Source organism: Salvelinus sp. IW2-2015, linkage group LG20 (genome assembly GCF_002910315.2).
Source record: "Salvelinus sp. IW2-2015 linkage group LG20, ASM291031v2, whole genome shotgun sequence".
Taxonomy (NCBI): domain Eukaryota; kingdom Metazoa; phylum Chordata; class Actinopteri; order Salmoniformes; family Salmonidae; genus Salvelinus; species Salvelinus sp. IW2-2015.
Genome location: NC_036860.1, coordinates 65,025,260 through 65,049,380, shown reverse-complemented (window position 1 = coordinate 65,049,380; position 24,121 = coordinate 65,025,260). Strand labels below are relative to the sequence as shown.

Below are 24,121 nucleotides of genomic sequence, written 5' to 3'. Positions count from 1 at the left end.
CACTGGATCCAGAGTTATGGGATTACACTCATACCACACCCTAGCAAACCTATATACCTAATTGATGGAAATGGCTCTGATGGTGGCAGTTTTGAAGGCGCTTCATGGATAGACGTCCAATTTGAGGTCACTCTTGAGCGATCTGCCTGGAGGTTACACCATGACTCTATTGGCCCAAAACAGACCTATGTACTCCTCCATCAAGTCTGAACCCTGGCTACTTTTTCTTCTGACACATTAAACGCATTTTTCACCTTGGCTGACCTTATTCAAGATGATTTTCCTTAATAATTCTATAGAATAGCGTGGGAGGGATGCTTTGCACTGGCAGGCATGGCTTCTCCTTCATGGGCGTCCTCGTGTTGGAAGCAAGGGGTGGAGGATGGGCTTCCTCGTGTTGGAAGCAAGGGGTGGCAGGATGGGCTTCTCGTGTTGGAAGCGGGGGTGGCAGGATGGGCTTCCTCGTGTTGGAAGCAAGGGGCGGCAGCAATAGGGCTTCCTTGTGTTGGAAGCAAGGGGGAGCAGCATGGGCATTCCTCGTGTTGGAAGCAAGGGGTGGGGGCAGGATGGGCTTCCTCGTGTTGGATAGCAAGGGGCGGCAGGATGGGCTTCCTCGTGTTGGAAGGGCACGGGTGCAGGTGGGTTCCTGTGTTGAACAGGGGGCAGGATGGGCTTCTCGTTTGTTGGAAGCAAGGGGCGGAGATGGGCTTCCTGCTGTGTTGGAAGACAAGGGGTGGCAGGCATGGGCTTCCTCGTGTTGGAAGCAAGGAGGTGGCAGGATGGGCTTCTCGTGTTGGAGCAAGGGCGGCAGATGGGCTTCCTCGTGTTGGGAAGCAAGGGGCGGCAGCATGGGCTTCCTCGTGTTGGAAGCAAGGGGCTGGCACATGGGCTTGCTCGTGTTGGAAGCAAGGGGCTGGCAGCAGGGCTTCTCGCTGTTGGAAGCAAGGGGGGGGGCAGCATGGGCTTTCCTCGTGTTGGAAGCAGGGGCGGCAGCATGGGCTTCGCTCGTGTTTGGAAGCAAGGGGGCGGCAGGCCTGGGATTCCTCGCTTGTTAGGAAGCAAGGGGCGGCATCCCCCCCAGCATGGGCTGCGTCAAATAGGTAGCGTGGGCTATGCCTCCTAAGCATAGTGGAGTCGCAGTGTGTTGGAAAAGAAACGTCATGGTTAACAACACAGCTCTAGTAATACCGGGGGACGATGATGATATAGCGATAGCCTCAACATCTGAAGGAGATGTATGTTCTGCTTGGATAGCTCCATCTGTGCAACTGAGTCTGGCTTCAACTCCAGTTCATCTACAAATTAATAATTGATATGTTGGATTCACGTCTCCATTTCAACTAAAAATCTAAGTTCAAGAATATGACTAAATCAAATCAAACTWTAAATCCACTTTAAAATGTTGGTCCCGTGTTCCAGGAGGTGAAATAAAAGATCCCAGAAATGTTCCATATGCACAAAAAGCTAATTTCTCTCAAATGTATTTGCATGCCTGTTAGTGAGCATTTCTCCTTTGCCAAGATAATCCATCCACCTAACAGGTGTGGCATAAAATGTTCAGATTTGTCACAAAACACAATGCCACAGATGTCTCAAGTTTTGAAGGAGTGTGCAATTGGCATGCTGTCTGCAGGAATGTCCACCAGAGCTGTTGCCATGGTAGAGAACTGAATATTKATTTCTCTACCATAAGCGGCCTCCAACATCGTTTTAGATCATTTGGCAGTATGTCCAACCGGCCTCACAACCACAGATAACGTGTATGGCATTGTGTGGGCGACCGCTTTTCTGATGTCAACGTTGTGAACAGAGTGCCCTGGTGGCTGTGGGGTTATGGTATGGGCAGGCATAAGCTGAGGATATCGAAKACAKTTGAATTTTATCGATGGCAATTTGAATGCACAGAAATACCGTGACGAGATCCTGAGGCCCATTGTCGTGCCATTCATATGCCCCAATCACTTTATGTTTCAGCATGATAATGCATGGCCCCGTGTCGCAAGGATCTGTACACAATTCCTGGAAGCTGAAAATGTCCCACTTCTTCCTTTGCCTGCATACTCYCCAGATATTTCACCCATTGAGCATGTTTGGGATYCTCTGCATTGACGTGTACAACAGAGTGTTCCAATTTCCGACAATATCCAGCTCTTCACACAGCCATTGAAGAGGAGTGGGACAACATTCCACAGGCCACAATCAACAGCTTGATCAACTCTATGCAAAGAAGACTGACTGGTTTTCTGATCCACGGCACCCTTTAAAAAATTTTTTGTCTGTGACTAACAGATGCATATCTGTATTCCCAGTCATGTGAAATCTATAGATTAGGGCCTAATGAATTTATTTAAATTGACTGATTTCCTTATATTTCGTTATATTAACTGTAAATCTTTGAAATGGTTATATGTTGCTTTTATTTTGTTGTTCAATATACACGAAGGCAAGGTAAAGTGACTTAGCATCAGGATAGATAATAATATGGTATTTTATGTGGATATGTGATGGCAGGGTAAAGTYYCTAGGCATCAGGATGGATAATAATAAGGTATTTGAGGTAGATATGCTACATAAAAGCCAGGTAAAGTGACTAGGCATCAGGATAGATAATAATAAGGTATTTGAGGTAGATATGTACATGAAGGCAGGGTAAAGAGACTAGGCATCAGGATAGATAATAATGAGGTATTTAGAGTAGATATGTACATGAAGGCAGGGGGTAAAGTGACTAGGCAATCAGGATAGATAATAATAAGGTATTTGAATAGATATGTACATGAAGGCAGGGTTAAAGTGACTAGGATCAGGATAGATAATAATAAGGTATTTAGGTAGATATGTACATGAAGGCAGGGTAAAGGATAGGCATCAGGATAGATAATAAAGAGTATTGGAGTAGATATGTACATGAAGGCAGGGTAAAGTGACTAGGCATCAGGATAGATAATAATAAGAGTAAAATAAAGAAAACAGAGTAGCAGCAGCATATGATGAGTGTAAAAGTGTGTGTGTGTGTGTGTGTGTGTGGTTGTGTGTGTGTGTGTGTGTTGTGTGTTGTGTTGTGTGTGTGTGTGTGTGTTGTGTTGTGTGTGTGTGTGTGTGTTGTGTGTGGTGTGGTGTTGTGTGTGTGTGTGTTGTGTGATTGGGTTTTTCAGGTTGTTCCCAAAAAAGGAAGACAATAACATAGGATTGGACTTCCCAGACCTTAACCGATGTGTAGTAAAGCTGGCATGTGTTGAGTAATGACAGCCAGTACATGTCCTCTCCTCTTTACCCCTTCTTCTTCTCTCCTGTCCATACATTAAACCTTCATAGGCAATGATGGTGCTACAGGTGTAGGATCATAATTAGATTTTTGTTTATTTTCAACTAGGCAAGTCAGTTAAGAACAAATTCTTATTTATGTTGACTGCCTACTGGGGAACAGTGGGTTAACTGCCTTGTTCAGGGGCAGAATGACAGATTTTTACATTGTCAGCTCAGGGATTCGAGCAGCAACCTTTACAGTTACTGCCCAACGCTCTAACCACTAACTACCTGCCACACCTGTTGATCAGAAAAAAGGGTGAAGGCAAGTGTTTTTCAATTTGCATTGAAAGTTAATAATGAATAATCCCCTATCAGCATATTAGGATAATCATGGGTTGCTCAGACGAAAACAATTCACAGACAGACAGGTCCTTTTGGGTATGCCTGCCCTGAGGCGAGAGTTGTCAACTCAAACTCAACTCGGGTGTGTGTGTGTGTGTGTGTGTGTGTGTGTGTGTGTGTGTGTGTGTGTGTGTGTGTGTGTGTGTGTTTGTGTGTGTGTGTGTGTGTGTGTGTGGGTGTGTGTGTGTGTGTGTGTGTGGTTTGCCTGGCTGTTCTGACAGAGTTTGTATTTATTTATTTGCACCACAGAAAACAAGTGATACACAAACAATAAAGATAACATATAAAACGGTGTGCAGGTGTGGTTGGAAGCTCTGTTCGGTGAGGTGACAGTGATGTTTCAGCTTTCAGTTGTGGAATGGGATGATACTGAATGGTACTGACAATGCGGAGTTGGGCCTCCTTTGGTCCCGGTCATAATGCGGTCATAATGAGGATCAGCGGGGGCCGATACCGCTCCTCCCAGCTGTCTTTCTCTCCTCTCTCAATTAAATTCGCCACTGTTGCTCGGCAGAGGTTGAGAGCAGAAGGTGAGCTAGTTGTACTGCGATATGAACTGTACATTTAAAAAAAAAAAAATTGTTGATGTTGTTTTGTGTTTCTTCTCACATTTGTTTGTTGTTTATTTCACTGGCTTTGGCAATGTAAACATATGTCTCAAATGCCAATAAAAAACCCTTTGAATTAAATTGAATAGTACCCGAAACCACTTTACATCCACTTGAATGCGGCCAGACTAGTCTGCAACTCAACGAATAGTTTATTCGTTTAGACTAGGAAGCTCCGCCCCTCGCTGAAGCGCTTCATGCTCACAATTCACCCGTTCCTCCACCAGTTCACCTCGCGGTGCGTTTCAAGAGCCGCGGATCAAAGCTGCCTGCTGGGACACATTTCCCAAGCTACCTATCAGTGCGTCGGATGTAGGATGAATAACATAAAAATGTGCCACTTTGTTTTCGAGACCTACATTGTTTAGAGTTTTTGGGGAGGCGGAAGGGGTTGCCAGGCAAGTCAAGAACGGGAGAAGTCCTCAGGTAYGCAAAAACATTTGACACTTTCCACAGAACTGACACGCGTTTTTCTTTTCTCCGACCAATAGATTCGCATATACAGTTATGTTCATTTAAGCCAGTAACGTTGTTTGTTTAATGTATATAGGTTGTTGAACATATAGTTGTCCYTCTATTTAGTATTTGCATCCTTATAACCAGGCTAAGAACCCCCTTATTGGGTAGGAATATGTCACAGGTGATAATGCTTAGCCTCTCACCATAGTCCAGGAGAACGCATTTAGATACTACAAGTGAAACATGTTATTTGATACCATGTCTGAGCAAGGATAAGGAGCTTGAAAATGTCAACATATATCTATAGATATTCTCAGGAACGAGGCACGTCCTCTAGGAGGCTATAGGCATCCCACTTGTTTCAGAAATGGAATGAATGATACCTTCAGGAGTTGCGGTTCGAATGAGAAGACATTCCAGAGATGGGAGCAATGTGTTCGAATGCTCGATCAACTGAATGGGAAATTCTGTCTCGATGTTCAACCAGGCGCTTCAGCACAGGAATCAATTAATCGCGTGAAACAAACACTGCGTGGCAATGCCTTGTAGATCCTTACGATAATTCGATGTATATCGTCCGTGATCGAGTTGAGAATGTATGGCTCTATTTGGTAATATATCGTTTTTGTACCGTTTATTAGACAGTCGAGGAATGTAAGGAGTATCGATTCCCCCCCCATATGTGCGCGTGCGTGCTAAGGCTTGAATTACTGGTCACATAATATCAATATTGTCTTAAGTATCTTATGGCTACTTTGAACTTGGAAGTGTAAAAGTCTATCAATAATTCCGTTTTTTTTTTTTTCAGTTGTTCTTTCTTTGACAAAGCCCTGCCCCGCCCCTCTGTCGTTATCTGCCTATGACTGTCAAAATGTTGCCTCTGAGTCTAAACATTGTCACACAGGTTGCATTCCCCACTGCATCAGGCTAGCCCTGAGCAAATAATACATTGTGTGTGGTCAGTAGTGTTGTGTTGTTAGGGCGACAGGAGTCAGGCAGTTTGGCTTCCAGACACTGTTCTGTTATTGCATGCCAGAGTGAGACGGCAGGGGGTAGGCTACAGCGCAGAGGCAACACTAGTTGATTACACACTCGCACTCACAGAGAGACAAAGATGGTTTTTATTATGTACCCAAGAGGCGGAATGACACAAAGTTTGAGGACAAAGWTGACCCAGACCCATGCAGCAGGTCACCTTTGCACTGCTGATCACTTTTATTTTCATTGTTTTCCCATTTTGACTTCTGAAGTTCTTACCAGCTATATGACAGAAAGCCCAGACTTGAATTTGTGTCATGACTCTTGACCATCTGACCGTACTCGTGTATATAGATGTTAGTCTCAGAGTACAGGACTAGGTCTACATAAAAACGTCATTTTTTACTGAGGAAGAATAGGCTACACTCAGAATCTGTGTGAGGATTTGGTCGTGTTCATTTCTAGAGGTGATGGAGCTGGAGAAATGGACATCAGCCTCAAATGAAACTCCTTCTCACCACATGTCCAGTCTTGTTTTTGTTTTGGGTGTTACAGTGCATTCGGGAAAGTATTGAGACCCCTTGACCTTTTCCACAGTTACAGCCTTATTCTGAAATAGATCCCCCCCCCCCCCCATCAATCTACACACAATACCCCATAATGACAAAGCAAAAACAGGTTTTTAGAAAGAAAAAAAAACAGAAATATCACATTTACATAAGTATTCAGTAAGGGGTCTAAATACTTTCCAAGTGCACTGTAGGTAGATACCCAGGCTGATGAGAAAATGGAAAAGATCATATTTGACTATACCATTCAGAAGTAGACCATGTGCCATACATCTATCAGTCATACATTTTAATATAGGCTACAGTGGACACAACAATCAGTGCTGTTTCCAGTGCTTTCCAGATAGTTATTGTGTCAGAGAAACAACAAAGGAATATCAGATTATGCTGTAGGTGTAAACATGCATCTCACTAAGTCAAGAAACTCCCCTCCTACAACCCATGTCTATAGTTGGTKCCTAAATATTATAATAATGATGATAATAATAATATAATGATATTGAATGAGTAATCTGTGTTATTCCTCCGGCTTTTATATAAGGCTACATCTCCTGTATTGCTTTATTAATGACTTTAGGTGGTGGGGATATGTATACTGCTGTGTGCTATTTCCAAGGCTTGTCTCTGGGTATTTAGCTCTGTGTGAAGACAGAGAGCGACATCTAGGAGAAACAAGACAGACAAACCCTCTAGTCATGTTGATTTTCTCACRGGCCTCCAGTCTTTAACATGAATTGCACAGGGAGAGGTGTTAAGAGCTGSTAGTGTGGTGGTCTGACACTTGCGCCTCTCCACATTCCAGGCATTCTGACCTCTGGGATGTTTGAGGCATTCTACAACAGAAGACTGCATTCTAAACGCCTTTATGTTCCTGGGGGTCACGTGGGCTCAACAGAAAGTAGGACCCTCTAATTTAGGAAGCCTGGGAACGAGGACAGAGCTCAGAGGCATCTGAAGTTACAAAGAACACTGCAGTGGAGTGATAGTGGAGYAGCGTGTTGAGTTTACTACAGAGGTTAAAGCCTGGTATAGTTTAAACTTACTGCCATCAKATGACCACACAAATTCAGACACTTGATGGATTTGGCCATAAGTAATTTGTTAGAATCACTGGGAAAATTGAATCTGTAGAATATTATTGTGGAATCAATGAAACGCGCATCATTATCCTGAGGTGTTTAATGTGGTCTTTCTATTCTAGTTTACTCTGCAGTCAGACAGGTGCTTCCTGAACCAGACATAATGCRCGTTCTGTTAGGCAGAGGAGACCAGAGGAAAGGGCTGTGTCCCAAAATGGCACGCTAATCCCTACATTTTACTAGGCAAGTCAGTTAAGAACAAATTCTTATTTTCAATGACGGCCTAGGAATAGTGGGTTAACTGCCTTGTTCAGGGGCAGAACGATAGATTTTTACCTTTGTCAACTCGGGGATTTGATCTTGCAACCTTCCGGTTACTAGTCCAACGCTCTAACCACTAGGCTACCTGCCATACTTTTTTAGTGCAGTACTTTTAACCAATGTAGGGAATAGGGTGCCAGTTAGGATGCAACAGAGTATTGCACCTTGTGCTTTTCATCAGTGGGTGTCAAGTACTGATCATTATGCAACACCACAACCAACTCTCAAATACCTTTTCCTTAAAGGTTATATTTTTATTGCGCTGATATGAATGAAGTTGTATTTCGTAATTCAACAGAGAGAACTGAATGGTGTAATGTTMAGGGTTAAAGTCTAGAAAGGTGACTGATTGTCTGACTTGTCTCGGCGTGTACCTGTAGGGGATCTGGGATTCCAGGTTGACAAATCTGTTGGAGATTAAATGGGTATAAGAAACACTGTAAACTGAGTCCCCAATTACATCCAGCTCCAGGCCGATTCTTCCTTGAGCGGAAGGTCGGGGGGAAGTGGGAAAACTTGGGAACAGATTTCTTAAATTAAAATCACTTTGAGCTGATTTCCTGGTGATTTTTTTTTTTTTGTCTTTTATGTCCAATAATAAAAATGGTATAATTMTATTATTTTTTATTTATTTTGCTCAGGGTAAATAAAATCACCTCCGGGCCAAATTCTTCCATTGGGCCACCTATTGAGGAATTAACTTGTCTTGTTCATAACCACTGCTGTTATGTTCAGCTCAAACACTGTGCTCTCAATAGCATTCCTTTGTGTTATGATAGTTATTGATTAACTCAAGGAATTCAGATAAGAAACGGTGCTTTTAAAATGAGAATCTCCACAGTAAATACACTTCTATTCACATTGTTATTCTGATTTCTTCTCTCTGCAGGGTTTCATGTGACACCAGGCTTCTGTGTACAACTACGAACCATGTCGGATCATCCCATCTCCCACCTACATTGACATCAACTATACATTTCGGACAAACATGTCGGCCTGCGGTGAGTTTTCAGAACACGTGTGGAAACCCGGCTCGTGTAAGAACTGCTTCCATCCGCGTAGCGCCCACCGTGCCAGCGGGGGCAGCATAGTGCCCTGTGGTGCCCTGAGGACCAGTTTGGGGGGAGAGGAGGAGGAGGGAGTGACCGTGCTTTACTCCAAACCCACCATCGCCGTTCGCCCCACCATGATGCTCCCTGACTCCAGCGAGATGCTGGCAGACCTCAACATGAACATAGAACAGGTTAGATCTCACTAGCTCAAATACAAATGTATGACACTGTATGCCTTTGCATTTAACTAGATACATCTAGAATGAAACCCATAGGTTTTAGAGTCACTTAATGTGAAGTGATTCAATAATGTCTGTATGCTTTCTATAACCATGAATTGTATTTCCCCTCAATATGTTTCCCCTCAGGACAATCTGAAGAGTCCAGTGGACCGACTGGGCCTTAAGAAGATCTTGGGCCTGTCCCCTATCTACATAGACAGTAAAGGTTGTAACAAGGCCCTGAGAGAGGCCGTACTACAGAGTACTACAACCCCTGAGAAGATAGACTACCCCTGCAGCCGTTTCTCCCCCGGTCCTATCAGCCCCCGGTCTTCTCTGTCCCCGTCAGCCCTCCAGAAGGACTCTAGTACGATCATCAGCAGTGTCTTAGTGACCCAGGAGGACGGACACAGCCGAGGGCCTCACAGTCTGAAGGAGAAAGGGAATAGCAACAGTGACTCGTCCTACAGGCAACAGATCACCAAGACTACCAAAACAACCAAGAGTACTTGCAACGGGCACGGCGTCCACATGGTGACCACCACTAGAGGGTTTCCCACAGTCCAGGCCATCCAGGAAGTGAAAGCACCTCTGGGTATTGCTATCAACATCATTGCCACGGTAACAACGACGGCTGGTAACGGCACCGGTAACGGTCTTATCACCACCACAACCGCCCCTAGTAATGGGGGCCTTACGTCTGGGAACACCAACCAGTCCAGTACTTCTTCCGTCCCATCCTTAACCACCCTGGGCTCAGGGGCATCTCCGGGGCCTCTAGGGCACAACCTCCTGTCCTGTGGAGGAGGCCGAACCGACTCCTTCCTCTCCGAGCCTGGTACTCTGTCTCTGTCAGACTCTTGCTCCTATCGCAGCAGCACAGACTCTCTCACAGGGCCYGATGGCTTCGGACTGGCTGGGCCAGATAGTCCCACTCCTCAGAGCCTCTCAGCCTCGTCAGCCAGCTCTCCCTCAGACGGACAGACGCTGTCGTCAGAACCCATCTATGCTGAGAGCACCAAGAGGAAGAGGAGGCCTCAGAGCGCTGGAGGAGGGAACGGGAAGGTCCAGGCCCAAAAACAGCACTCCGAGCTGGAGGTGGAGCTCACAGAAGAGGGTCAGAACCAGAGGGCCAAGATAACCGTCCGGGCTGCTCATACTGAGGAGAACAACCGGACATTCTATCTGAGCAGCCCGGACTCGGCCGTCAGCACCCAGTGGCCTGACTTCAGCCCCACGGCCCTCAGCAACCCCGGAAGCCCAGCTTTCAAGTGGCCCTCCAGCTCCTCTGTAAAAGAGACATCATCCCCAGGTTTCCCTGCTTCCCTCCAGCCCAAACCCCAGAACAGCCCCCCTATACCGCCCAAGAGGAACAACCGATCGCCCAAACCGCTCCTGGGGGCCTCCAGCATCTCCCCGGTGCCTGAGCTCAGCATACAGACTCTGGTTTTATCACCGTCTTCCAGGGACATCCAGGTGCAGGTGAAGTCCCAGATGGAGCCCCACAGCTCAGCCTCATCTGAGGTCCGGAGGCATAAGCTCCATACCACTCCCTGGAACTGGGAGGGCCGGATCGAGGAGGAGGAGGAGACAGAGGAGGGCCATGCTCAGGAGAGTGCCTCTCAGAGCAGGGTGACGGGGCTCATCAATAGGGCGGCTGTCTGGAGAGACGCCAGTGACTGGAGACCCACGGGGGTGACACAGGGCAGCGAGGGCCAGCAGGGCAGCACCCAGACCCTGCCAGGCACCACGGCCAACAATAGTGCCAGTCAGAAGCAGGCAGGCTGCAGCAGCGCGGAGGAGGGCAAACATAGCGGGAGCATGTTGGCCAAGTCGCATCCGTCATCTCTCTCCAGCGTGGAGCAGCTCTCAGCAGAGGGGAAGAGTTCAAGCCATGACCCCACTCCACCACCCCCTCCCCCTAAGAAACACCACAGGTAAGAACCTGGGCATTTTGGTGTTAAACACTGACTGAGCTACGGGCTATGGATGGCATTCCTGACAGTGTAGAATGAACATCAGTCAATCTACTGTAGTGAATTAGTTTTGTGATTCTTTGTAGTTTAGTCACTCTTTTGTGATATACGGTACCTGTATTTTATTCACACTGAGCTTTGGGTGATTCCTGAGAGTGTAGCATGAATGATGTTGAGAAACAGAAAGGCCATGGATGACAAATTGAAAATGAATGGGCTTTTGGAAGATCACTCATTCTTGACAAAGTAGGTTTGCTTGTCTTTATAGTTTACCCATTTAATATACAGTATTGTCATTGAGTTGTCATTAAGTTCAGTGATTTCAGTTGGAAATGGATGGCTACTCCATATTGATGAGACAATATTTTAAGTGAACGTAATATATCATGACAGAAACAACTTCAATCTGTAATGTTCATTATTGGTTTTTAGACTCCTCACTTACCCAGTGTACTGCATGGTGCTGCTTGCCAGCAATAGTGTAATTCTTTATAGCACGACAGTAATGAACTTCATCCATCATGAATTGGATTCTCATTTTCTAATGGGGGAAATGTATTTCTGTTCAACTTCAAAGGGTATTTCATCCTTTAGATGTGATTTACATTTTAGTCGTTTAGCAGACACTCTTATCCAGAGTGACTTAGAGGACTAATTAGGCTTAATGTACGTGCCTTGCTCAAGGGCACATCGGCAGATATGTCACCTAGTCAGCTCGGGGATTTGAACCAGCAACCTTTTGGTTACTGGCCTTAACCTGCCACCAGGTCCCAGTCACTCACTACAGCTACTATTCCACAGGTGGATACAGTCATGCGAGGCTGTATAAGTTAAGTAACAAAATAAGGTATTAACACTAGGTTAATGTAGTGTGGACATTTTTATTAAGTATTCACTGACTATTTGGGGAATCTTAACTGTGTTTTGATGAATATTTTCAGCTTTGCAGCCACATGGTTGATGCCTTTGTTCTGTCTGTCTTGACTGTCTATCTCTTTCTGTCAATTCAATTCAAAGGGGCCTTTATTGACATGGGAAACATGTGCCAAATGAAATAAACAAAAGTGAGAACAAAAAAACCTCCCGCTTGCTAACACTTCGCCCGCTCGCGCCTCGCTAACACTTCGCCCGCTCGCGCCTCGCTAACACTTCGCCCGCTCGCGCCTCGCTAACACTTCGCCCGCTCGCGCCTCGCTAACACTTCGCCCGCTCGCGCCTCGCTAACACTCTGTATCTCTCTCTCTGTGTGTGATGATTAAACGATGCTCCCTTGTTTTTGCAGGGATGCAACTTGAGGGCTGACTGCCTACTGTGATCTCTCCTTTCATAGTGAGATTATTCAGCCGGTATCAGCCTCCATTCTCAGTCTAGAACCCTAAGGATCATTCCGACTGTTCCGGAACCAGTCTCAATGCATTCCTTGTTCCATTTGTAGTAGTCTTAACTTTTCACTGTCATTTCAAGAACGACATGGGCTGTAAAAATATTCCCTGTCACATTGTAATTTTATTTTGGCCACCACACAATAGATGGGACTGGTAAAAGAGTCCTTGTGCCTTTGTCCCATTGACACTGACAGGCACACACACAAAGATAACCTTGTCAATGATCTACATTTAACTAAGATGTTAATGTATCTTAGATTGTAATTCACTTTATAATATTTTTGACACTGAGAAAGTTGTGGCCTATCTATGCAGAGACTGTATAGAATAACCTAGTGACATTTCCTCCTGTACTGTTTAGACCACAGGGCTTCAGATCACTACTACACGTTAAGCTTTCTGACTCATAGACCTAAACCAGAAGGAGACAAATAGTTCGCCAGCATGTTGACTTCAAATGGGCACTTTTTAAAATAAGCCTTGCTTTATCGGGTATGTTGTAGGGTTTAGAATACAACTGTGTATTCCCCAAGTCCTTTCAGAGATTCAGGCGTTTAATCAACAAGGCTGTGCTGGTTCACTGTGTAGATTACTATCTCAACAACATCTAATGTCTTTGTTTTAACCTGCAGGGAGCTGTAGTGGTGGTATTCTTATGTGTGTTACAATGTGTCTAACTTAGCCTAATACTATACAAGTCCTTGGGGAGTAAGATCATTTCAGGCATCAAGATGATCCCAATAAAAAAACTTTTCCTCTTAATTCTTTGACATTAGAAACTAAACTAATTGGTCTTGGCGACAGCTCCTGTTTTGGCTGGCTGTAAGGAACACTATCACCGCTGTTTCTGATGGCGTTTGGCTGGCTGTAAGGAACACTATCACCGCTGTTTCTGATGGCCGTTTGGCTGCTGTAAGGAACACTATCACCGCTGTTTCTGATGGCGTTTGGCTGGCTGTGGGAACACTATCACCGCTGTTTCTGATGGCGCTCTTGGCTGGCTGTAGGGAAACACTATCACCGCTGTTTTCTGATGGCGTTTGGCTGGCTTGTAAGGGAACACTATCACCGCTGTTTCTGATGGCGTTTGGCTGGCTGTAAGGAAAACTATCACCGCTGTTTCTGATGGCGATTGGCTGGCTGTAGGAACACTATCACCCACTGCTTTTTGAATCGCTTGGGTTTGGCCCTGAAGGAAACACTATCACCGCTGTTTCTGATGGCGTTTGGGCTGGCTGTAAGGAACACTATCACCGCTGTTTTCTGATGGCGTTTGGCTGGCTGTAGGGAACACTATCACCGCTGTTTCTGATGGCGTTTGGCTGGCTGTAGGAACACTATCACCGCTGTTTCTGATGGCGTTTGGCTGGCTGTAGGGAAACATATCACCGCTGTTTCTGATGGCGTTTGGCGGCTGTAAGGAACACTATCACCGCTGTTTCTGATGGCGTTTGGCTGGCTGTAGGGAACACTATCACCGCTGTTTCTGATGGCTTTGCTGGCTGGTAAGGAACACATCACCGCTGTTTCTGATGGCGTTGGCTGGCTGTAGGGAACACTATCACCGCTGTTTCTGATGGCGTTTGGCTGGCTGTAGGGAACACTATCACGCTGTTTCTGATGGCGTTTGGCGGGCTGTAAGGAAACACTATCACCGCTGTTTCTGATGGCCGTTTGCTGGCTGTAGGGAACACTATCACCGCTGTTTCTGATGGCGTTTGCTGGCTGTTAGGAACCTGTCACCCGTTGTTCTGATAGCTTGGCTGGCTGTAGGAACACTAATCACTGCTGTTCTGATGGGTTTGGCGGGCTGTAGGAACACTATCACCGCTGTTTCCTGAATGGCGCTGGTGCTGGCTGTAGGGAACACTATCACCGCTGTTTCTGATGGCGTTTGGCTGGCTGTAGGGAACACTATCACCGCTGTTTCTGATGGCGCTTGACTGGCTGTAGGGAACACTATCACCGCTGTTTCTGATGGCGCTTGGCTGGCTGTAGGGAACACTATCACCGCTGTTTCTGATGGCGTTTCCCAGACCTTTATTTCGGTTGTAATACTAGTAAGCCGATGCATCTCTCTCATTTTATATTATGACATTGCTAGCATGCTGCTGCGCTTGTAAAAATACATTTTCTAGAGACTCATGTGGGAACGTGCCCTAGCGATGTCCTGCTTTTGGGTATTCTGATCTTATTTGTTATCCCAGGGCTTAACTGTTGAGGGTAATACTGTAGTCTTGGTCTGACCTGCCTGTGCCAAGCCAGAAAGCTTATTGTCTTTAAACAAACGCCCTGGAGCTGTTTCAGCCCTCACGTAGACTACAGTGAAGTGTCCTTTTAACATGGCATCAGATTCAACCTCACAGTTCACATAATACATTCAGGAAACATCTTGAACAGACCTAAATCACAACGAGACGGTGTCTTAGAAAAGCCTTTGAGAACAGTGTAACACAGGGAAGTAGAAGACAAACATACAGTGTAGTGTGTCCCAAATGGCACTTCCCCCCCCCCCCTATATACTGTACTACTTTTGACCAGTGCCCCATAGTGCTCTGGTCAAATGTATTGCTCTATATAGGGAAAAGACTCAACTAGTGATACGGTGGCATTTCCACAGGGATGGGAAGGAGGAAAACTGGGCAAACCAACAACACAGACGAGGCAGCGTTTTGTGTGATGAATCATTTAAAGAAACAGATGGTTGAGAAATCTGTCCTTCTCATGGGTGCATCACAGTTCTTTTGATCACTGTGAGGAACCAAACAAACATGGTCGCAGTGAGATCCTCGTGTTAGGTGATACTTTTCAACCAGTCCTTTTATCCTTAGTGACAGTTTGTCCAAACCGTTTGGGTGGCCTACAGTCTTACCCCAAATAGTATGTGTGTTTATTATGTAGTGCTGAGCGTTTAACGGAAATGTTGGCTATTTTTTGTTGGACCATGTTGGTTCAATAATTGAACCATGTTTGTTCAATTATTTGAATTCCATTTCATTCTGTTTTTCTAGAGATGAATTGTATCAATCCTGAACTGTGGGATGTAGGCCAATATTTTACATAATTACCACGTTTTCTGTGCTAAACTAACTACAATGACCATAATCCATTACGTTTTCTGTGCTAAACTAACTACAATGACCATAATCCATTACGTTTTCTGTGCTAAACTAACTACAATGACCATAATCCATTACGCGCCTACTTGTRCMGTCTGTTTCTTTTACGCATGCTGCGCAATTGAGAGAGCAGTTGCTTCGTGAGGTATCGCTACCTGAAAATACATGATCTAAGTGATTGATAGTTGGTGTTCAGCCTTATTTACTTTGATGAACTACTAAATAGTGATTTTGTCAGACAGCAGCTCTATAGGGATGAGATGATGACTTGGAATTAAATAATAGATTCATCAAATAAAACAAATGTAATATACACAACTGAAATATATTTTATTAAAGTAATGTGAATAAATTATGGTTAGTGATAAGCAGTAATGGGCAGTCACTACTTTTATTCATTGTTTTATTCTGTTTTACAGCATTCAACCCACAATGCATAGTGCATTTTTTTTTTAACTAATCAAAATGGAAAACCATTATTTTTGTAATAATCGAACCAAATTCGAACCGACTTCAAAAAGCACTATTCGCTCAGCACCAATATTATGGGASGAGGGTGTTTTCAGTTGGTAGTGGAAGAGCAGATTGTTGCCCGGGGCAACTATCAAACTGTCCCTGGCAAGGAGGTGACAATGCTTTTCCTGTGGAGAGACACTTTAAATATACCCGTCTCTTGTTGAGAGAGAGTTGTGTTACTTCATGGGCTGAAAGCGACCGTCAGATCTGGGATCATGTCSGATGTCCGTCATGCCTGGACCTTAGCTGATACTTCAGTGTGAGGTTTTTAGCTGAATCCTGTTACAGAGCGTTTGAACAAACTAATAATGGTTTCCGATATGAGCTGATTGACACCTTTTAGCCTAACCATCTGTCTACTGCTTTTGACCTGCTCTAGAGTAGACAGTGATTTAATGCCAAGGAGCAGGTACTGTGTTGCATAAAGTGGTTGTAAACTACAGAAGCTTACTGTGCTGACTGTCTACAATAGGTGTTCCCAAACTGTTTTGCTCTGCGACCCCATTTTGATATAAAAAAATTATAATCATCTGCGTCCTCACCATGTAAAAGAGTGATGTAATCAACGGCCAATGTTTACTTTTTTTTAATGCTATGACAGTACTTTTGACAGTATTTCAAGTTGAAGGAAGTATTGGTTTGAAGTGACTGCAATATATCAGAAAAGTGTTGAAGTTCCTCATAGGTCAGTCAGCCTCTCTCCTCTCTGACTCCTGGCCCCCCAGCACTGTGTGTGAAACCATGTCCTTCTGCCAGCTGCCCAGATAGATACAGGCATCTCCTGTCTGATTTACATAAGCTGCCATCACCCCTCCCTCCCAGGTGTATTCCTCCCATGGCTTGTGGATGTGGAGCTTACAGGTTCCTTCCCAAATGGCACCCTATTCCCTTTATAGTGCACTACTTTTGACCAGAGCCCTATGGCACCCTATTCCATTTATAGTGCACTACTTTTGACCAGAGCCCTATGGCACCCTATTCCATTTATAGTGCACTACTTTTGACCAGAGCCAAGGGTTAGGGAATAGGGTGTCATCTGATGAGCTGGAGGTGATGGGGTGAAAGATGGTCTGGTGAAGGATGTAGGGGGTGTATCTGAATGTTCAATGGGATACATCCATCCGGGTAGCATGACTAGTCCTTGAGGACTCAGATATCGTGAGGAGGGAAGGAAGGAGAGCCCTGTGGCTGTACTTTAATATCCTTGGCAGCAAGGACATTGTCCATGTGACCCGCCCGTTGTCCATGTGACCCGCCCGTTGATGAAACAATGGTCACTATTCTTCTACCATAGTATAATAACTACCCAGGATGCAACAGCAAGAGAATCCGCATTTGAACGGGTGAAAGTAAGCCAGTCCGGTACGGCTTCCCGGCAAAATAAATAGTGGGGGTACGCCGTACCYGTAAAACGTGAGCCTATCACAATTACTAATACAAAATGCCAATAACTATATTACACTATTATTTAACATTGCTGCATGAAAAATGTGTGAATTGACTTGAGGCCAGGGTGGTACATGCTCCAAATTGCATNATGCCAATAACTATATTACACTATTATTTAACATTGCTGCATGAAAAATGTGTGAATTGACTTGAGGCCAGGGTGGTACATGCTCCAAATTGCATTGTGGTTTGACGAGAACACTTTGCCAAGGCGGAGATGAGTGGCCAAGACGCGTGGGGACAGCAGTGGACGCATCAATTGTGTATGAATGACATAATACACATTTAGGTGTTTTGTAACAGATGTCTCTTTCTATTCATCAAACTGCGGATGCACAGTGCACTGTTTTGATGCTGGAATTATTTTATGAGTGGACAAACGTGTGCGGGTAACCTACAGGAGCGCCCTTTTTTGAAATGATTGTTTGACAATCAGATGAAAACATCACGACTGGTTGTGTTGATGCCTCATTAAAACGTAATACATGATAAAAGTGATATGACAATTCTTCACTAGGCCCACGGAGATCATATGAAATTGATAGTGATTCTTCTATATGTAGGAAGTTCATCTTTACAGCGTGATGGAATGTTCCCGCTTTAGCTGAGACTGTATATCTCGGCTCAATCCGAAATGACCATTACATTTCTATCTCGGTATCTGTAACACTTCCACTTCACAGACTGAGTAGAGCGAAGGTGTGCGAGCAGTGCTGTGCAGTTCAGTACTCAATTAGCCCGACTAACCGGTGCCTGTATATAGCCTCGCTACTGTATATGGCCTCGCTACTGTATATAGCCTCGCTACTGTATATAGCCTCGCTACTGTTATTTTCACTGTCTTTACTGTTTCTTTTTCTTTACTTATCTATTGTTCACATAATACGTATTTTTTACTTAAAAATTGCACTCTTGATTAGGGCCTGTAAGTAAGCATTTCACTGTATTTCACCTGTTGAAGTCGACGCACGGGACAAACTTTGATTTAAGATTTACTGTGTCACTCGGTACTGTGCCGTTCAGTACTCTCCACAGCAGGTAGTGCTCATTAGGCTGTGTTAACGTTGTATTTCTATCCTCTAGCCCAGGTATTCCCAAACTGGGGTACGTACGCGCAATGCCGTCGGGGGTACGCCAAATAAAAATGTGATTCACATACATTTTTTTCACATTTTCAAACAGTCCATTTTTATATTTTCTCGCCTGAGTAGCCTCGTTTCACTGCCAAAAATAAAATGAAACCATCTAGTGTTCAGTGAAATAACAACACAATGTCAAATACAGGTAGCCTAGTCAAATAATTAACATCCAATCACATTAACCATTACTCTCTTCTGGGAATTCCACTAACGGTCCGTATGTAGCCAAACGTAGCTGCTGCTCATGTTGGTATCTGTACTGATGGCGCAAAAGCCATGACAGNCTCTTCTGGGAATTCCACTAACGGTCCGTATGTAGCCAAACGTAGCTGCTGCTCATGTTGGTATCTGTACTGATGGCGCAAAAGCCATGACAGGGAGACATAGTGGAGTGGTAACGTGCGTGCAAGCAGTTGCTCCCGACGCCACTTGGGTACACTGCAGCATCCACCGAGAGGCTCTTGCTGCCAAGGGAATGCCTGACAGCTTGAAAGACGTTTTGAACACTAAAGTAAAAATGGTTACCTTTGTTAAAGCAAGGCCCCTGAACTCTCGTGTATTTTCTGCATTATGCAATGCTATGGGCAGCGACCATGTAATGCTTTTAGAACATACAGAAGTGCGCTGGTTATCAAGGGGCAAAGTATTGACACAATTTCTTTGAAATGAGAGACGAGCTTAAAGTTTTCTTTACTGACCATCATTTTCACTTGTCTGACCACTTGCATGATGATGAGTTTCTCACACGGGGCGGGCTTACAATGACGTCAAAAAACAACATTTGAGAGTGRYCTGACCCGTGTGTTAGAGGGGGTATGTAGCTGGAGGTTAAATGTTGTAAGGGGTACGGGACTATAAAAAGTTTGGGAACCACTGTTCTAGCCTAACACCATGTTTAGTTAACAGCCTAGCTAGTTGATGCTGAAGTGCTGCTGGGAGGAGGCTACAGGAAGGCTATTTTTAGGTCAGTCATGGTGGAAGGGTAGCATATTGGAGGAGGAAGATGATGCTGATTATGCTGCTACTACTACTTCATAACATTCACTCTGCTTTCCCTGTATTGATTAACAACAGTCAGTTCTAGATCTGTTTTGGATTTTCTGAGACATTCATGAATTCAGGAACCCTAGCTAGAATGTASAATGTTCTGTATCATTATAGGAGTTGGCTTCTCTATTGCTGTTTATAGCAGCACAGATCTCCTATGGYTATTAATATTTACAGTGCCTTCAGAAAGTATTCACACCACTTGACTTTTTTTCCAAAAATGTTGTTACAGGCTAAATTTTAAATAGATTAAGTTGAGATTTTGTGTCACTGACCTTCACACAATACCCCATAATATCAAAGTGGAATTAAGATTTTAGAAATGTTTACAATTTTATTAAATTAAAAGCTGAAATATCTTGAGTCAGTAAGTATTCAACCCCTTTGTTATGGTCAAATTTGCCATAATGAGTTGCATGGACTCTGGGGGAAAGGGAAGTTGCACAACTGAATGCATCTTCCACATTTAACAACCTCTGAATCAGAGAGGTGCGGGGAGCTAAAGGGCAGAACTGCAGATCTTTCCACCTTGCCGGCTCTGGGCTTCGAACAAGCAACCTTTTGAATAATGTAACAAGTCACATAAGTTCCATGGACTCACTCTGTGTGCAATAATAGTGTTTAACATGATTTTTGAATGACTACCTCCTCTCTGTACCCCCACACATACAATTGGTCCCTCAGTCGAGCAGTGAATTTCAAACATTGATTCAACCACAAAGACCAGGGAGGTTTTCCAATGCCTCGCAAAGAAGGGCACCGATTGGTAGAMAGGTAAAATAGAATAAAACATAGATGTTAAATATCCCTTTGAGCATGGTAAAGTTATTAATTACACTTTGGATGGTGTATCAATACACCGAGTCACTACAAAGATACAGACGTCCTTCCTAACTCAGCTGGAGAGGAAGGAAACCATGCAGGGATTTCACTGGTGACTTTAAAACAGTTGGAGTTCAATGGTTGTGATAGGAGAAAAATGTTGTTGATTCATCCTCAGTTTAGTTACTCCACAACACTAACATAAATGACAAAGTGAAAAGAAGGAAGCCTGTACAGAATTTTTTTTTTTTTTTAAATGTGCCTTTGGAAACTATTCKGAACCCTTGACTTTTTCCACATTTTGTTACGTTATAGCCTTATTCTAAAATGGATTGAATAAAAAAAATCCTCATCAATCTACACACAATACCCCATAAKGACAAAGCTAAAACAGGCTTTAAAAAATAATACCTTATTTACATAATCCTTTGCTATGAGACTCAAAATTGAGCTCAGGTGCTTCCTGTTTCCATTGATCATCCTTGATGTTTCTACAACTTGATTGGAGTCCACCTGTGGTAAATTAAATTTATTGGACATGATTTAGAAAGGCGCACACACCTGTCAATATACGGTCCCACAGTTGACAGTGCATGTCAGAGCAAAAACCAAGCCATGAGGTTGAAGGAATTGTCCGTAGCGCGCCTAGACAGGATTGTGTCGAGGCACAGATCTGGGGAAGGCTACCAAAACATTTTTGCAGCATTGAAGGTCCCAAGAACACAGTTCTTCCATTCTTAAATGGAAGAAGTTTGGAACCACCAAGACTCTTCCTAGAGCTGGCCACCTGGCCAAACTGAGCAATCTGGGGAGAAGGGCCTTGGTCAGGGAGGTGACCAAGAACCCGATGGTCACTCTGCCAACGCTCTAGAGTTCCTTTGTGGAGATGGGAGAACCTTCCAGAAGGACAACCATCTCTGCAGCACACTACCAAGCCGGCCTTTATGGTAGAGTGACCAGACAGAAGCCCCTCAGTAAAAGGCACATGACAGCCCGCTTGGAGTTTGCCAAAAGGCACCTAAAGACTCTCAGACCATGAGAAAAACAGATTCTCTGGTCTGATGAAACCAAAATTGAACTCTTTGGCGTGAATGCCAAGCCTCACGTCTGGAGGAAACCTGGCACACTCCTACGATGAAGCATGGTGGTGGCAGCATCATGCTGTGTGGGATGTTTTTCAGTGGCAGGGACTGGGAGAGCTAGTCAGAATTGGAGGAAAGATGAACGGAGCAAAGTACAGAGTCTTTGTGAAACCTGCTTCCAAAGCACTCAGGATCTCAGACTGGGCGAAGGTTCACCTTCCAACAGGAAACGACCCTAGGCACACAGCCAAGAAAGCGGAGGCTGGCAAGTTCAGTCCTTGAAGGCCCAGCCAGAGCCCGGACTTGAACATCGGATCAAACGTCCTGGAGGGTCCTGAAAATAGCTGGGCAGCGACGCTCCCCATCCAACCTGACAGAGGCTTGAGAGGAGATCTGCAGAGAAGAATGGAGAAACTCCGTGGCCTACCCAGTTTTGATTCAGGCCTATTATTCATATACATTTTATTTTTGTATTTATTTTATTACATTTTTAAAATAAATGCATGTGAGATTTATTTCTATGGGTAGTTTTAATATAATGTAACAAGAAATAGTCCGCGACAATCAAGTTGGATTCCGACTTGGTTACTTTTTATTTTTTGTTATTTTTTATTAATTCGGTGGTTTACCTGCACAACCTGGCAACGTCACGTGGATAAACTTTGTAGCGCATAAGCTAGCAAACTCTACCACGCTAGCTTACTGGAATTGACTCACCAGCTAAGGTAATTTAGTAGTTCTAGCAATGGCAAATAATTTGTATCAATCTACCAATAGCTTCCAGAATGAGACATTTAACAGGTGGCGCGCGCCAGGATAGAAACAACCGCAATCGCCATCACAACAGCCAATGCCACGTTGAGCCAGGCATGCTTGCCTACCCCACCGTCTCCTCTCGTTCTTGATGCTGCGGGRGGGGCTGAACCTGCAGTGGGTCCACCGACAGATTTGTCTGCCGTTGATGAACCAGCCTGRCAATCAAAGCTAGCAAAGTTTGCCCATCAAGATTAAAATGCGCCTGAAGATGAGTTTTATGTTGTTGGCAACTGGTCTAAAGTTACTGTCTTATTTTAATATGCTGGGATAAGTCATTATTTGTATATGTAACGAGGTTGCTCCAAGTACTATGCACTAGTATAAAATGATTGTATTACTAAATAATATACGGTGCACATCGCAAAATAAATGTAATAAACAAGTAGGAAAAATGCCGATCCAAATTCTTCTAGGCCTATACAAAAACAAACATTCTGTCTACGCCCATGGTGCAAACGGAACACTAGAATCAAATCAAAGTTTATTTGTCATGTGCGTCGAATACAACAGGTGTAGACCTTACAGTGAAATGCTTACTTACAGGCTCTAACCAATAGTGCAAAAAAGTATTAGGTGAACAATTAGGTAAGTAAAGAAATAAAACAACAGTAAAAAGACAGGCTATATACAGTAGCGAGGCTACATACAGACACCGGTTAGTCTGGCTGATTTGAGGTAGTATGTACATGCAGGTTTAGTTAAAGTGACTATGCATATATGATGAACAGAGAGTAGCAGTAGCGTAAAAGAGGGGTTGGCAGGTGGTGGGTGGGACACAATGCAGATAGCCCGGTTAGCCAATGTGCGGGAGACCTGGTTGGTRGGCCCAATTGAGGTAGTATGTACATGCAGGTTTAGTTAAAGTGACTATGCATATATGATAAACAGAGAGTAGCAGCAGTGTAAAAAGAGGGGTTGGGTGGGGGCCCACAATGCAAATAGTCCGGGTAGCCATTTGATCTTATGGCTTGGGGGTAAAAACTGTTGAGAAGCCTTTTTGTCCTAGACTTGGCCCTCTGGTACCGTTTGCCATGCGGTAGTAGAGAGAACAGTCTATGACTGGGGGTGGCTGGGGTCTTTGACAATTTTTAGGGTCTTCCTCTGACACCGCCTGGTGTAGAGGTCCTGGATGGCAGGCAGCTTAGCCCCAGTGATGTACTGGGTCGTACACACTACCCTCTGTAGTGCCTTGCGGTCGGAGGCCGAGCAATTGCCATACCAGGCAGTGATGCAACCAGTCAGGATGCTCTCGGTTGCAGCTGTAGAACCTTTTGAGGATCTCAGGACCCATGCCAAATCTTTTTAGTTTCCTGAGGGGGAATAGGCTTTGTTGTGCCCTCTTCACGACTGTCTTGGTGTGTTTGGACCATTCTAGTTTGTTGATGTGGACACCAAGGAACTTGAAGCTCTCAACCTGCTCCACTACAGCCCTGTCGATGAGAATGGGGGCGTGCTCGGTCCTCCTTTTCCAGTCGTCCACAATCATCTCCTTAGTCTTGGTTACGTTGAGGGATAGGTTGTTATTCTGGCACCACCCGGCCAGGTCTCTGACCTCCTCCCTATAGGCTCCTCGTCGTTGTCGGTGATCAGGCCTACCACTGGTGTGTGTGTCTGCAAACTTACTGATGGGAGGCAGTGCCTGGCCATGCAGTCGTGGGTGAACCAGGGAGTACAGGAAGGGACTGAGAATGCACCCCTGGGGAGCTCCAGTCGTGAGATCAGCGGTGGCAGATTGTTTGCTACCCTACCCTCACCACCTGGGGGCGGCCCGTCAGGAAGTCCAGGACCAGTTTGCACAGAGGGAGGTGTTTAGTCCCAGTATATCCTTAGTC

The 24,121-nt window shown here is 44.7% G+C and overlaps 1 protein-coding gene across 1 annotated transcript in view; it reads left to right on the top strand.

Annotated features, from left to right (window-relative positions):
• Positions 1-4,440: 4,440 nt before the first annotated feature.
• Positions 4,441-24,121, top strand: part of LOC111981112 (inactive tyrosine-protein kinase PRAG1) — a 43,384-nt gene continuing 23,703 nt past the window's right edge. The window contains exons 1-3 of the mRNA XM_024012261.1: positions 4,441-4,685; positions 8,555-8,908; positions 9,086-10,875. Coding sequence (XP_023868029.1) covers positions 8,654-8,908; positions 9,086-10,875 — 2,045 coding nt within the window. The 5' untranslated portion in view covers positions 4,441-4,685; positions 8,555-8,653. The remainder of the gene's footprint in view (positions 4,686-8,554; positions 8,909-9,085; positions 10,876-24,121) is intronic.